At 41.6% G+C, this 15,605-nt stretch overlaps 3 protein-coding genes across 4 annotated transcripts; all 3 read right to left on the bottom strand.

Moving 5' to 3' along the window:
* Positions 1 to 31: 31 nt before the first annotated feature.
* lg3h22orf39 (linkage group 3 C22orf39 homolog) lies at positions 32 to 1,441 on the bottom strand. The gene is made up of 3 exons (XM_058070409.2): positions 1,330 to 1,441; positions 845 to 1,012; positions 32 to 767 (listed from the first exon to the last, which is right to left on the bottom strand). Exons 1-3 carry the CDS (start codon positions 1,408 to 1,410, stop codon positions 636 to 638), a joined length of 381 nt encoding a protein of 126 aa, XP_057926392.2. The 5' UTR covers positions 1,411 to 1,441; the 3' UTR covers positions 32 to 635.
* A 167-nt stretch (positions 1,442 to 1,608) lies between these two features.
* On the bottom strand, positions 1,609 to 5,291 carry ufd1l (ubiquitin recognition factor in ER associated degradation 1). The gene is made up of 12 exons (XM_058070757.2): positions 5,148 to 5,291; positions 4,806 to 4,938; positions 4,689 to 4,721; positions 4,483 to 4,604; positions 4,273 to 4,403; positions 4,118 to 4,190; positions 3,670 to 3,738; positions 2,765 to 2,833; positions 2,634 to 2,684; positions 2,481 to 2,569; positions 2,291 to 2,375; positions 1,609 to 2,187 (listed from the first exon to the last, which is right to left on the bottom strand). Exons 1-12 carry the CDS (start codon positions 5,148 to 5,150, stop codon positions 2,113 to 2,115), a joined length of 933 nt encoding a protein of 310 aa, XP_057926740.1. The 5' UTR covers positions 5,151 to 5,291; the 3' UTR covers positions 1,609 to 2,112.
* A 363-nt stretch (positions 5,292 to 5,654) lies between these two features.
* Positions 5,655 to 15,436, bottom strand: dhx37 (DEAH (Asp-Glu-Ala-His) box polypeptide 37). Of its 2 annotated transcripts, none has more exons than XM_078789642.1 (27): positions 15,355 to 15,436; positions 15,105 to 15,237; positions 14,862 to 15,031; positions 14,660 to 14,772; positions 14,244 to 14,586; positions 12,780 to 12,928; positions 12,612 to 12,704; positions 12,423 to 12,519; positions 11,240 to 11,353; positions 10,937 to 11,153; positions 10,741 to 10,839; positions 10,596 to 10,666; positions 10,374 to 10,509; positions 10,211 to 10,287; positions 9,511 to 9,743; positions 9,306 to 9,417; positions 9,136 to 9,242; positions 8,019 to 8,207; positions 7,826 to 7,950; positions 7,632 to 7,748; positions 7,392 to 7,564; positions 7,211 to 7,325; positions 7,000 to 7,137; positions 6,820 to 6,914; positions 6,428 to 6,501; positions 6,258 to 6,355; positions 5,655 to 6,175 (listed from the first exon to the last, which is right to left on the bottom strand). In XM_078789642.1, exons 2-27 carry the CDS (start codon positions 15,205 to 15,207, stop codon positions 6,099 to 6,101), a joined length of 3,435 nt encoding a protein of 1,144 aa, XP_078645768.1. In that variant the 5' UTR covers positions 15,208 to 15,237; positions 15,355 to 15,436; the 3' UTR covers positions 5,655 to 6,098. The 2 variants fall into 2 exon arrangements, with proteins under 2 accessions (XP_078645768.1, XP_057926380.2); XM_058070397.2 differs by having other exon boundaries at positions 15,105 to 15,207; positions 15,355 to 15,428.
* Between the last annotated feature and the right edge of the window lie 169 nt (positions 15,437 to 15,605).

Genomic DNA, 15,605 nt, shown 5'->3' with positions numbered 1-15,605 from the left:
TATTAATCATGGAGAACAGAACCATTTTGATGAAATGTTATCTTTATATCAATCAGTTTTGATTAGTCCAGAAAATGCAAGGTTCAAAGATAATTTTGTTACACAATACAAATACAGTACATTATGCTACTTTTTTCTTCTCAGTTTGCAGCCACGATAGTAAAAATTTACCATACTAAAAGTAGCTAATTGCTGTAATTCTACTGTAGTATACTACTTAAAAGTGACCTGCACTCCGTAAACGTGGACCTACATATCCAGAGGTCACTGGAGGTGCTTGGGGGAATCTGACCAATCACATTGGAGTGGCCGTGCCTGGAGGCGGGCTGTGGATTAAATAAACTAAACAGACCATTTGCGTGGGAAGCAGGAGATCCATGGAAAGGCTGCAGAAAGAGGTGCAGAATCTGGAAGATCTAAAAAGCTTTCTATGCAGGTTATCCTGTGTAGCTGCTTTATAGGAATCCACGACTCAATACAAAGGGCCAAAAATTAGCATAATAGGTCTCCTGTAGCATTCAGCCACTTCAATTCACACAGTGGCCCAATGAGGTGTTGACCAATCAAGTACACATCACTCCTTTGTTGTGATATACAGTACAGTATATAGTTGGCACAGTTTTCATGTTTAGAGTTCAAGAGTCCTGAGGTTTTCCTTGGTTGAGGGGCAAGTGCCAGTCGCTGGGTGGCTGCTGTCTCAGTTCCCATACTGGGGTGAACTTCCTCTGCTCTGACACTCTGTTCCCTTCACTCCTCTGCAGCGCTTCCTGCAACACACACAACCATATCGTATTTTTTAAGGACACAACTTTTTAAAGTGAAATGTGATGAATTGATTTAGTACCTTAGCCTCAGTGCCTTTGTTTTTCTCCCACATTGTGCAGTTGTAGTAGTCCTCTTCCCACTGCTTGCAGGATGGGGATGTCCCATAAGTGTAGTATTGGTGAAAACGATTCCGCAAGCTTTTACAGTGTCTATATTCACTCCAGTAGTCACTGCAGGCCCTAGGGGTCTGCAAGGAACACAAAGGAAGAAATCACCTATTTATGGCAAATATTTGCACTGTGGTTAAGCAAGTACATATCTGAATAAAAAGGTACGTATCAAAAGGGCAATGCATTTACAATAAAGTGTCTACGTAGGCGTGTATGGAAATTAATTCTAATTGATGCCCTCACGGTCTTTGACATGACTAGTTGTTAACGTAGCAGTATTTAGAAACTATAGTCTACATTACCGTACTAATTTACAACTAAAACCGGGCAACATTTTAGTTCAAAATACTAACAGAACTACAACTGTCGGCATTTAATTCGTGTTTTAAGTTACCCTCCAAATTCTCTCCCCAGACTTCTCCATTGCTAGTGCTGTTGCTTCTTCTTCGGTTTTGTGGCGGTTGGCGTCCATCATTTAGTGCATTAGCGCCCCCTGTCAGTAGACGTGGGTGCAGTCACGGCCTTACTAATGCCACACGGAAACATATACGATACTTCCTTCCCCAGAATAAATATTACACCTTTTGTTGGTCTTTTTCTCGTATCTTGGTCATACACAAACCAAAACACACCTGTTTTATGTTGAGGTTAATGAACAATAAAAACAGCCATCTTTAATGTAACAATCATTTATTTATCTATAAATAAACCAAAGGACCCATACAATGTCTCAGAAAATGAAACATTTTTCGAAGATTATTAAAAACAAATATTGCACCCATTTTCTCACAACAATGGGAAGCCTAATGGGATAACAGTATATTATAAGCGGATTGGACAATCCTCAACAATAATAATTACAAAATAATAATAATAATAATAGGTAAAGTAAATCTTCAAGCCCAAATAATGATACTTCAAAAATTAGTCTTGGTCATGTTTTGGGGAAAGAATTCAAACCAACCACTGGTTGCATTTTATGGATCCTACCTTTGAGCAGCAGCACTTACTATAAGAGAATGTCCAAGCCCACCTCCACAGCACAACTGCAATTTCAAAAGGATGGAGATGCAACGTCCCAGTGCACTCAAAAGGAGGATTTCAATCTGCCGGTGTAGGTGTCAATACGTGCGTGTGTGTGTGTGTGTAGGTGTGATTGAAGTCTTGCTGGAACCCATTAAGGCTTCCTGCCTTTCTTGCGTAATGATTGTCCTTGTCCGGAGAAGGCGATGAATCTGTTCATGGCATCATCCTGAGAAGAACCGTTAGAATGTCAGCACAAGGCGTGATGGCGAACAAAGCTGGTGATTGGTGATTAATTATATTGTACGGAAATATTACATGTGTCGACTTACATCATCTACCATTTTCCTAGGCTGTGGCCTGGAGTTTCGGATGAAGGTGATCCTGCCAACTTTGAATTCATAGTTGGGAATACCTCTGTATGACAGAAAAATGAAACAACGCTATCTTTGAGTACAGCTCTTATATTTGATGGCATTCAATTGTGTAAGCGGACGGTGAAGACTGAAGTTTTTTTTTCACCTTTTAATGTCGCTGGCCGCCAGAGGAGCAGGGCTGGGCTCAATCCCTTTTGTTTTACCATCCAAACGATTGCCAGAGCCAGTGAAAGCCTGTGGAGTAGACTCAGTGTTACCACATACTATTATGAGGTCATGAACGTACGCCTCATCTTACTCTGAATCCTAAGTCCATATCGGAGTAACTGCTTGAATCTCCTTCTTCCTCCTGTAGACATAACACAAATTGTTTTATGTGCTTAAAGCACACAACATACTGACATGCACCCTTTAATTTGTGCTACTTACAGTTGGTTCTTCCTGGTTCTGAGTCCGGCGTTCGGGCTCTTTGTAACCCAAAGGAGCATCAAAATCCACCTGTGTGAGTAATGACACATCAACTCATTCAACTCAAAAGCCATCTGTACTTTTTGATGATTTTTCAAGGCACAAATAATATTAGACACAAGAAAGATTAGCCTCTCAGGGAAAATAATGTTTGTTTCTACCTTTTGCAATCAGCAGTAGAACATAGGTAAGTTTCAGCAAAATATTAGTTCTCAACCACAAAAAAGGGAGCAAAACAGCTTTTTGTGAAAGATACATTTCAAGCAAAGCTTTCACTTTGAAACTAATTTATTTCGCCAAAATGTCTTCCGATGTCTGCTCTCTTTGGGATGACTGTGACTTCCAGCACAAGACTTGTGCTCCAGTCCTCAGGTAAAAAAAAATGCTGACAGCAAACCAGCATCTTGTTAAGTCTTTGTAGCAAAATTGAGAGATAGGTATCCACAATCCCATTTATGAATGACGCTGCAATAATAATATCGCTGTAGCTTGGTTAATATACAAGTCAGGTATGTAAATGGTACACAGTTGCCGTTTTTTTGGTCGGTTTCAGTGTCAAAACATATTATAACAGATATTTCCCATGACTTTCTCGCGCTAGAATGCACAGAAAAGGGAAAGAAATGTGTTCATGTTTCACATAAGGATTGTGAATGAATTCCAAAGAGAGTGCACTTCCCCTTCAAATGGGTTAATTTTTATTTGAATACAAGTGTAAATATGTGTTATTTTATGTCTAAATGGCTGTAAGTATGCTCCAACTACAAAAATATTGCATTTATAAACAAGGAATCCAACTTAACGGTAAGTCTGGAACCAATTAACAGTGATAAATGAGGGATGAGTGTACTTGAAAACATACTTACATTCATGTCGCACTCAATGATGGATACAGCTTTATCCGGCTTGGTCTCCATCACCCGCAGCTCATATATCTGAAAGAGATTCTTCTTGTTAGTAGTCAGGCATCAATAAGACAAAGAGACACAATATGTAGGATATCACTGAAAGGTGTACACCATTCACATTTCAGCAGCCATTTTAAATGATATCTTCTCAAGGTCCAATACGGTCCAAATGAAACACTGACATACTTTAAAGTAGTCAATACACAGCTTGTATAAGGGTACAGGTTTAATTGTGTAAATTCAGTTTTAAATGCATCAAAAGTAAAGGCTCTGAAATGGAACTCAACTGCAATCTTTGTTGATAGTTTACTTCTTCCGATTGAACACTAGCAGGTGCTTTGATCCACTGGCATTAATAGTTGGCAACACAACAAGTCATTAAGTCAACAAGTCATTAATTTCCTACCTTTTCATTGTAGTTGATGGCTATGACATCACCAGTGGTCAAGCAGGCAAAGTTCCGTAAAGCATTCTCCAGGCTGAAAAGTGTTTTACAAGATATATTACAAACAATATGAGCGAAGGATCTCTTTTATGTTCCACACTGCTATTTTTCCTTACACTGCTTTTGGGTTTGTGATGTCCAAAAAGTCAGGACTTTGTGGTTGAAACTTTGAGTAGGTGGCCACCATAAGGTTAACACTCTCCACCTGGACCAGACCACCTTCCTCTAGCAGGAGATTCTGCATCATCTGAGGGGAAAATATACGCCAATATATGTCAAAATATGCAAAGAACACCAGAAATACTGAGAGGTTGTGTTTTTCTCACCCAGTGTGGCAAGTAGCAGATGCCCTCATCGGCCACAAACTCCAGAACACCACAGTGTGTCATTCGGTCTGAATTCTTGTTGGTTAGCTTGAACAGCATGGGGTAGGTAATATTAAGTCTACCTGTGTAGGTGCACAACACAAGGACAGTTAGCAATGACGAGGGAAAGTGAAAGAGGACTTGGTAGTATAAAGATGTGTACTTACTGAGTTGGTCAAGTGCTGAAGGTGGCATTATAACTGAGGAGTAAATAAGACAAATTAAGAGTGATTAACAGGGGGTATTTGCTAATTTATTAACAGCTATTTTTAAACCCAGCATACTTTTGCCTCCTTTGTCCACGTCAGATCGGTCATTTGGACCTGCCAGCATCGACACCGAGTAACAGCGGTACTGAGTAGAAAAGCGGTTCTGGAACCCCCGAGTCATCGGGTGGTCGAAGACGTGAAAGGAAAACTGTGAAAGGAAACACACCGTGTTATTAATTCTGACATACTTGAAAGAGAGAAATGAATGATGGCGGTTTGCTGGTGTTAAGTTTCATGATGACGGTGCGTGTTTTGCTGTAGTGTTATTGTTGGCAGCAGCTAGCTTAACAGCGTAAGAGTTTTAGACCTTTTGGACGGCTTCGTCAGTGGTTGTAGTTAAAAGCAAATATTGCTTACCATGTTAACGTTTTGATCTTTGTTCCCTCGAATCGTCCAAAACAAAGATACAAGCTTGTGTTATGCTTCTTTAACATTTACATACGAGCCGTGTAGCTCCCTTCTGTTGTCTTCCGCTCATACCGGAAGTACATGGGTTGACGTAAACAATGACGGATCTTAATCCAACCAATCCCGGCATTGCATTTTAGAACTTTTTGAAGTCTTTTTAATCCTAAACGTTTCCCTTTTAAAATTGAAATGCTGAAATAAATACGATTTATTATTATATAGCTAACAAAGATTCGAATTCACTGAGATGCGCTCATACAACTGACTTGTAATCCTGAGAAATTCCTTAAAATGTTGCTTAGAGTACGAATAAAAAAACATTTAAAAATACTGATATATATATCAAATGAAGTACGTCAGAGTAAGATTTCAATATAAAAGGCGGTAATAGATTAATATGCATAAAACTACATCAATATTGTTATTTTCCTATAAGGAGCTAACAAAACACCCAAATCAGTCTTAATAGTTTAATGAGTCTTATAAAGACTAAATCAAATGCACATGATTGACAGGAGCACAATTAATAATGAATGGATTTGATTTTATACAGCACTTTTCAAGGTACCAAAAGTGCCTCACAATGAAGTGAACCCATTATACATTCAGTCCTCAGTCACACACTGGTGGTGGTATTTTACATCTGTGGACACAGCTGCCCTGTAGTCTAACAGAAACGTGTGGGGAGTACTGGAGGCAAGGTGGGTGAAGTGTGAAAAGTGGAGGGAGCAAGGATGAAACCGCCAACCTTACGACATGCACTACGTTCTGACTTGACTCATAATTGAGATATTTTCTCCAAATAGAGGCATGTACAAATAGCATGTAAAATACAGAGTAGTGAAAATGGCCATTCTGGTCTTCTGTATGCAGGTCTTCCTTTGTTTCCCAAGCCAGACTTTATAGTGGAGGCCAGGTCTTGGCAATGTCCTGATGCATGGCCTCAGGTAGCCACTGGCAGTAAGCAGACAGCAGGACTGTGGGAGGAGAAACACAGTTTAGGTGAAAACTTAAATCAAAGCAGACAATGGAGTCTTTGCAGTGACAACAAATCCACACATTTGTCTTTAGTCTTCCACAAGGAGACGAGGGTGTCTTTACAGTCGACTCTCTGGGACACCAGTTCGCCAAGCACAGCTTCTGTCCTGGGCTGCAGCCTATAGTTGAGAAAAGTGTGAAGTCGGTCTTTTTCTTTCTGTGAGATGATGTGTGTGAGGGCAAGGACCTACTTGGCCCAAGTTTTCATCATAATAGAGGGGTTGGACAGCAGATGTCTCCTGTGGGCCTTCAGCTTAGGACAGACCTGCACATCAAACACACAATACAACTCTGAGAGGTCAAACTGTTTTATATTGTGAGAATAAAAAAAGCTGCTGTATAGCTGAAAGGGATTATATTTCTATTGTAATATGGCAGGGCGCTCCAAGGCAGGCAACTGCTTGGGGCCCAAGCCCAGTTGAGCTGACAAACATTGAACATCTACAAAAAAATGGGGCCAATCTGTGATTTTTTGCCTCGATTCCCAACAGACTCTAGAATAGCCTCTGCTAATATGTACAGTGAATTCTCAACGGCCATTGTTCATGTATATGAGCAGCCTAAATTTGCTCTCTTTCAGTACCTCTCCCTCTAGTAGAAACTGAGCGAAGAGCTTGTATCGCTCCAAACCATCTGGATACTCCATCTCCACAGCAGGCAACTGCCAGGCCACTCGGACTACAAAACAGAAGACACAGACTTTTCGATTTTCTTCAATTTAAAGAAAAAAAAAGTAAACACACGGCTAGCGGTCCCGACTTACAAAAGGTGCTTGAACGATGGCACCGAATGGTGCCTGTGGAGGAACAAAACCATGGCGGTGGTGTCTCCTGAGGAGAGCTGAAATGGCAATACTGTGGCAGGAGCCGGGGGACCCACTCGGCTTCCACTGCGGACACACCTGAGTGGAACACGAAAGTACAGCCATTAATAAGGGTTCTTTTCTATGAAGGTTAGTCCTTGTACAAACTAACCTCTCATGTACATTTTGGTGGTTTCCATGATCTCCTGGTAGACGACAAACTCAGGGAGTGTTTTGAACAGCGGTGACGTCGGGTGAATGAACACCGGGTCGTCCATAAGTGGCGTCTATAGAGGGTGAAAATGTGAGTGGGTGTAGTAGACTGATACCAAAAACACACACAAGGGGCTCACTTTGTAAGCGTTCTTCCATTTTGGATCTAATAATTCCTCCGCCTGAACTTTTCTAGCCAGATGGTCCCCGAGCCCTGCTAGCGTGATCTGTCGCAAGCAGACCACCTGGTGCTCTGTTGGCGGATTCATCTTGGGGTTGACAAACATGCACAGGTCTGGGCACACGGCGTTCACTGGGAAGAAATATCATATGACGTTGTGTGCTTTTATCAACTCTGCATTTGTGCATGTTGTGAGTACCTGCATTAGTTAATTGACTCCTGAGTCGCCTGATCTCCACCATGGCTTTGTATCTAAGCCCGTTTTCCTCGCAGAATTTGGGCGTACAGCCTGCAAATTCACATGCACCGACAGCACCTGCAGTAAAACACACATACAGGATTACTGTACTTTGTGTGTGCATGTGATGGCACCCGACATAAAAATAAACTTGCCTAACATGACCATGAGGTCCCCAAGTAAGAGTGACGCCCCTTGCCCCGCCCACAGCCGCCTCATTTGAGCCAGACGAGCCCTACGCTGGGAGAGCTTGGAGTTCTCATCTTCGCTACCTGCAGGTCTGAATAATAATCATGATTAATTTCACTATCTACTGTGGATACCGTATCAAACCAAATGTGTCCTCACCTGTCGAGGTCTTCAAAAAGCTCTCTGACCGTCATAGCGGCGACCACGGCGATGATGTAGGGCAAGCATTCCTGCTGCTTGCCGAGCGCAAGCATTTTTGCATAGCGTGGCGCGACAGGGAAGGTGGCCATGGCTCTGCCCAGCGGCGTGATGGGACAGCTCAGCCTGGCTCGTTCCATCTCTTTTACCCTGGAAGTTGGCAAATGGCACTTTAGTGATAAGAAATATAATCTTGAGAGCCGGGCCATCTGCACTGCGGCAACAAACTTGACAAAACAGCAAAAAAAGCAAACAAAAAAAGGCAAAGCACCATGTATCATATACACACACAGATGTATATTCAGTATGTCTATGTTTGATAGTTACAAAGCTATTCCTGGTTAAGGTTGACTTGATGTTGCATTCAAAATGGCCAGAATGTAGGAAACATCCAACAGCAAAGTATTAATGTCGAGTAGAAAGTAATCAATAAACATGGCTGATTACATCAATAAATGTCTCATTTAGGATTAGATGTATGTTATAGTTGATTATGCTGAAAACCGAGTGGACTATACAGTAATATAGTATCTTCTCTCCAATTTTTGTGCAGAACAGGTTGTGTGAAATACTGGTAATCAAAAAATATAGTCAAATATTTTAACTGATGTAAATGTGTGCAATACTCCGGTTTCCTCCCACATTCCAAAAACATGCTAGGTTAATTGGCGACTCCAAATTGTCCATAGGTATGAATGTGAGTGTGAATGGTTGTTTGTCTATATGGGCCCTGTGATTGGCTGGCGACCAGTCCAGGGTGTACCCCGCCTCTCGCCCGAAGACAGCTGGGATAGGCTCCAGCACCCCCGCGACCCTCGTGAGGAAAAAGCGGTAGAAAATGAATGAATGAAATGTGTGCAATAGAGTATAATACCTTTTTAGCATTAATCTTACCACTCACATGTTTCTCAATCAGGAAGTAATCGTTCACGAAATGCGTTATTATTACCTTTGCAAAGGTACAATTTTTGACACTGCACTTGTGTTGGATCACAAAAGATGGTGCAGGTGTACTTAATGTTGTGGCTGGTCAGCGTATACCCAAAATGGCAAATGGGGGCGAGTGGAAGACGGTTACCTTCCAATGCGAGGCGGCTCATCGAGAGCTCCTAAGGAAATGAGCAACTGTTCTGCTGCAACAAGAGCCTCTATAGAAGGAGGAGTGGGGAAAGGAAAATTCACCACCTGCAGAAAATATAAATTAGTTTTTGTTTGTTTTTTTAAACTCAAGTCAGCTGATGATCTGACCTTTTCTATGTTGAGGTCTTTCATCTGCAGAACGAGATCGTCTACAGGTCTGCGAGTGATCTCTGCTTCAGAGAACAGACTGAAGTCTCCAAACACTGCAGATGAGTACAACCTGGGAAAGAATGACATAACTGACATTCAGGAACATATTCACCTATTCTCCCCACGCAAACAAAACAGTAAATGAACACCAAATATCTCTTACCTGTAACAGTGTCCAGGCTCTGTTCGCCCAGCTCGACCCGCCCTCTGATTGGCTGAGGCCTGCGAGGTCCAAGTCACTTTAAATGAGGACACGCCCGTCACACGGTCATAGAAACGTTTCTTTACCCGGCCACAGTCAACCACATATTTGATGCCAGGGATGGTCAGCGAGGTCTCAGCAACATTGGTGGCAACCACACACAGACGAGTACCAGGAGGAGGGGGCCTGAACACCTGCAGGAGAAAAACATTCTATACAGTCCAGTTGTGATCAATCCAATGCCCTGAGAGGACATAATTGAAATAGAACATTTTAAAATCCCTATCATGACAGGGAAAAAATATAAAATGTTTTATTTCTAAATATTAAAATGTATCAGACTATTTGTGGAAAAAGCTCAAAATCTGAAATTTTGATCTCTAATCTATCTTGAATGATATATATTTTTTGTTATATGGCTCTGGTTATATGACAATATTTGTTCCCTTCTGGATTATGGTAAATTTTTCAGATTTTTATTTTTTCTTTGGGTGTGTCTTGCGTCAAAAATATTATGAGACCAACAGTATCAATTACAGTTGGTCCATAATGTGACGCGATTCTACTGTAATGTCTTTATTGAGCCTTCAATTAAATATTGACTGTATTATGTGTACACAATTAAAAATACACTAGATGCACTCCAGGTGAGTTTGTTCACCTTGGCCTGCTGTTCAGGAGCCAGCAGAGAATAGAGCGGGAGGACGTACATGGGGATGGAGGGGTCAGCCTTCTCCTCTATGGGAACAAAACACAACATGACACATCATCTGATAATACGTTTCATAATCCTGTGCTGTTGCTGAAAAAGCGACAAGGCTCACTTGTGTCACCAGGATCATCGCCAATGTCCAAGTCAGAGCCTTCATCCTCATCCTCCGCGATGCCTGCTTCCCTGTCTTCGTCGCCTTCGTCCACGGGCAAGGCAGAGTAGTTGTCCAAGTCGATACGGGGCAGTGCCTGTTAGCAGAGAGAAATAAACTACAAATGTATCTCAATGTAAACTAGTTGAATGTGGGTAAATCACACACAACAGTCACACATACAACAGTTTTCTTCTGTTTGGCCTTCTTGAACTTCCTTATTGCCTCTGAGCCGTCTGCCTCTTCCTCATCACCTGGACAAGAAAGACCATAAAAAAATCAAGTAAAAACTTGGTTGTTTCAAAATACAAATGTGTAACACACTCACCTGTGGTTGTGCTGCCCTTGCTGAAAGGGAAGGCCTTTCTCAGTCGTCTGCAAACGCTGTGAACCTCAGCCTGACCGGTGAGGAACACCAGGATACCCCCTGAAGCATGGACACATGACATTGATTCCATAAAGACTGTCCACTTGGGGGGCAGCAAAGAAGCAGAGAAAAATGAGAAAAAACTACAATTGTGCACCTGAAGGCAGCATCCGATGGATCTTGCAGGTCTTATGGAAGGCCTCCCCTGTGTAATCATCTAGTGGGGTGCGTTTATTGAAGTGTACGGTGACAGGGAACTGGCGAGCGTCCACTTTAATGGTGGGTGGAGGCATCTTAAACAGCTTCTGGTTGTCAGTGAAGTCCTCCACACGCAGAGTGGCTGACATCACCAGCAGCTTCATGGGCAGACCTTTCTACAGAGGAATATACAAACAAATCAGCAAGATAAATGAGTGTGGCATAAAAATGGAAAAAGTCACACACATACGCTGTATGCTACCTTGTTTCTGAGTGGAACAATACGAGACAGCAGTCCAATGAGGATGTCTGTGTACACGCTTCGCTCGTGGGCCTCGTCGATGATGATAGTGCTGTAACGCCGCAGCAGGAAATCCTGGTTACATAGGAATGACAAAGAACTCTTAAGGTTCCAGTTCAAAACACCAGCAAGTTCCAGTACAATAAAAAGCAGTAAATGATTTGATCAAGACTGGACCACCACTATTAGATAAAGCAGGGGTCTCAAACTCAATTTACTTGGGGGCCACTGGAGCTCGGGTCTGGGTGAGACTGGGCCGCATCAGGTTTTCAAAAAAAAAAAACAAAACGCATTTATTAAAAAGAAAAAAAAAAAACCAAACAAACTTTGCTTTGGTTCCAATTTTCTACAATAAAAGCTCTGATAAAACATTCCACTGTTCTCAAATATCTTACTTTTTATTTTTCTACACAAACTAAGATGAAAAAAATAAACAAATCAAGAATAAAGAAAATCAATCAATCAGTAATAAATAAATAAATATAATAATAATAATAAAATGGCAAATAATAAAAACTTAAATAACCACATATAGTTGGTGTGTAGACAAATTATTTTTTTTCAGATTAAAATTAACAAAGCATTATTAGAGCCCTGTAGACATGATAACACGACTATAGTCACATTTATACTCTTTTTATTTACAACATATTGCGCAACTGCAGGGTCTTGAGACACGTACTAACTCGCAAACTAGAGAGCAAGCGACCTAAACGGTAGCCTTCAAGTTATTTCCTTTAACTTAAATAGCCAAAAACTTACCACTTCCACACGGATAGGGAGGATAGGGAGGAACTATTAACAGTTATTTAACCATTAACATGAACATTAATCAAACGTAATAATTTTTTCTGGGTACATGATACCATACAGCATCCATATCAAACTTGCGCGGGGCGGGGGCCTCAAACTAGTGTCCTGCGGGCCACAATTGGCCCGCGGGCCGCGTGTTTGAGACCCCTGAGATAAAGTTTACTGAATATAACAGGTGTTTTGATGCTATAAAAACACTACATCCCAAATTGTAGCACAAAAATAAACATAAAACCCATGAAAACAGTGGCTTAATCTACCAAAAAACATAAATAAAGCAAACAAACGACATAGTATGTCAGTGTTTGGTAAGATGACTGTAGTACTCGACCTTCTGGATCTCCTTCAGAAGAACACCATCTGTCATGAACTTGATTTTGGTCTCATCGGTCACATTCCCCTCATATCGGATCTGATAGGACACCACTCTAAACACACACAAAACATGTCATGTAATGTAAGGAATGTAATAAAGTTGACAACAATATTAGCTTTTGTGAATGCAGGTGTGGTGTGTTACCGTGTGGACACGTTCATCTCTTTGGCCACTCGGTGGGACATACTAACTGCTGCTACTCTTCTTGGCTCAGTAATGCCAATAATGCCCGCTTCACTGTGAAGAGTCAGCAATAGTTAACACGACTCATCTCCACGTCTGCATGTGCACTGCACAGAGAGAGATCCAAACCTGGCGTAGCCGGCTTCATAGAGAAACTGAGGCATTTGTGTTGTTTTTCCACTTCCAGTTTCTCCACAGATGATGACGCAAGGGTTCTCTCTTACGGCCTCCATGATGATCTGCTCCTCCGCCAAGATGGGCAGCTTCAAACGAGCCTCCTGCAAGCCACAAACACAACGCTTGTTACTTTAGCAAAGCTACTAGAGGCATAATGTATCTCACAAAAGTGAGTACATTCGTCACATTTCAATAACCATTTTATTATATCTTACAAGTGACAATACTAGACTAAAATAGTCAGTGTACAGCTTGTACAGCAGTATACATTTTCAATCCACTGAGTCACTCCGGCCTAAAGAGCTGGAATGTAAGTCAGCAGAGGTTAGATTTCAGCAGAAGTTTGTCCAGGACTTAGTTAGCAGTTTGCTTCCTGGTTTACAGTGGTAGCTATCATGTGGGCGGCACCATTATTCCCAAGGATCGACCGATACATCGGCCAGCCGATATATCGGGCCAATATTTGCGTTTTTCCTTGTATCTGTATCGGCCTTTACGCGCATATGGGTTCGCCGATGTATTTTTCCACCGCATGATTTAAAGTCAGGCAGAGGACCCCGCAACACACGTAGTCGCGGTACCCCGCCCCCACTGTTGAATCACAACAAGAGCATAGAGTTACAGCAAGTTAGCTTGCTTTTAGCACTTTACCAAGTCCATCACATTTCACTGGGTGATTGCTAGCCATACCAGTTTAAGTAATGGTGTGACAACAAGAAAGCCCAAAAACATCACATACCAACGCAACAGACGAATAAAAGCACTCTCACTAGTTGAGCAGAACAAGAATGAACAACTATGCAACTTTAAATGCGTGTCGTGTTGTGTGTGCGCTCTCTCCGAGCACGCACACACACAGAAGGAATTGAAGCAGCCATGACTGCTTATGAGAGGTCTTTCTTTCGTGCTCAACACGAACTTTAATGAGAGAAATGTTTTATATATCGTACTAAATTGTGTTAATGTGATGTGTTTGTGTGTGTGGAGTCGGGAGGGGGGGGGTCACACTGCAGAGGAGCAGTCATCACATTGATGCTAGATAAATTTAAACTGTTTTGCACATGGTTGAATATTTATTCGTTTTAAAGTTGATAATGGCGTTTAAATGTGTGTTTAAGAAAGCTGAATCCTACTGTGTTCAGTGTTTACATTTCAAGAAATATTTGTTTAAACATGAGACCTGTAATATTTATCATGGTCATTTTTTCATGTAAATTGAGGGATCAAAAGCAGTATCGGCCACAAATATCGGCCCAAGCAAAATCGGCCATCGGCTAAGGGTGATGGAAAAAAATCGGTATCGGCATCGGCCCCCCCCAAAAAATATATCGGTCGAACCCTAATTATTACAGTACATTACATTGATGAAATGTACCGTTCCAGAAAAAAATACCATCTAGAGACATTGATTCTCACCTGTATTTTTGGCAATCGATCAACTGGGATGAAGACTGCTGGCTGCGGAATCCTCGTCATTTGATTTCTCTCAACCTGTGCTTCTTTGACCTCCTCTTTGGTGTCCGTACTAAGAGGCTTCACTTCCTTGCACTCGCTTGTTTCTGCGGTTTTGTCCACCTTATCTTCTTCCTCTGCTTCATCCTTGTCATTATTGTCATCATCATCAAATGAGGCTTCACTACTCATTTCTTCTTCTTCTTCCTCCTCCTCTTCTTCTTCTTTCCATTTTCTCTTCCTGTTGGCCCCACTGACGCTGCTGATCTTTGAACCAGAATCTCCATCTTTTACTTCTTCTGATGACCTGAACGTTGGAAACAATTGAGGGATCTGCCACAGGAAAATGACAATAAAAGCTTATGGTCTTCTGTACATACTGTTTGGTGTGGTAAAGCTTCTCTCCAGTGCCCAGTTTGGACGTTGTGTACAGTAGCTTCAATTCAGATTCTGGAAGCTGCACTTCAGCAAGTCGGGTCAGGATGTCAGCCCTCTGAACAGAGGACACGTGTCAATCATTAATAGTCAGATAAAAAGTCACTTGGAGGAAGTGTGGTGTTCACCAGCATTGGGCGGTCTTACCTGAGCTTTCTTCTGCTTTTTCTCCAGAACTTTCTGCAGCTCTTTCCTCTGCTTCTTAGTGAGAGGCTTCTTGGTGGAAACAGGAGGCACTGTCGATTTCTTCTTTTTGGCTTTTCTGGCTGGGAGCACCAATGCGTTGCTCTCATCGACACCTTTCAGTCTGTCTCCATCTACGGACAGCAGAAACACCGGAAGTTGCTTTTAAACCCCACAAAACGAGCTGACCATGTCGCTATGAATTACCTTGTAGTTCCAATGTAATTTCAGTTTTGTCTACGTTTGCTGCTTGTGTAGGGTTGCACTTTTGTCTGCCCTTCCAGTTGTGTTTCTTTCTTAGGTTGCCCATCTCGAAAGGGAAAAAATAACAAGCGAGAGACTAAGGAAACAACGTACGTAAAATAAATCAATAAATATAAAATGTACGTCAAAAATTCTATTAAAAATAGAAAAAGTTTAGTTAAATTGTCCAAATAAACCCATTTGAGATTTTCACCTTTTTTAGCACAGAAGCCTGGTCGAAACCTCACGTGTAAATACGACTGCGTCCGTCCGTTTAATATGTCCGTGATGGAAACGGTCCTCTGAGAACGGTTCCGCTGTAAAAGCTACCGTTTTTGTTTTTAACATTATTGTATTTCGGTGTCTTATTTTTTAAAATATCAATTATTTGCGTGAGACGTTTTGACAGAGAGTTATGACTTGGTTTGTATTTTTGTTTTTTTTCATTAGGTGTTATGTAAATTA

Source organism: Doryrhamphus excisus, linkage group LG3, assembly GCF_037039965.1.
Source record: "Doryrhamphus excisus strain RoL-2023G ecotype Guam linkage group LG3, RoL_Dexc_Guam_v1.1, whole genome shotgun sequence".
NCBI lineage: Eukaryota > Metazoa > Chordata > Actinopteri > Syngnathiformes > Syngnathidae > Doryrhamphus > Doryrhamphus excisus.
The sequence above is the reverse complement of the archived record's forward strand: the minus strand, read 5'-3'. Positions and strand labels throughout refer to the sequence as shown.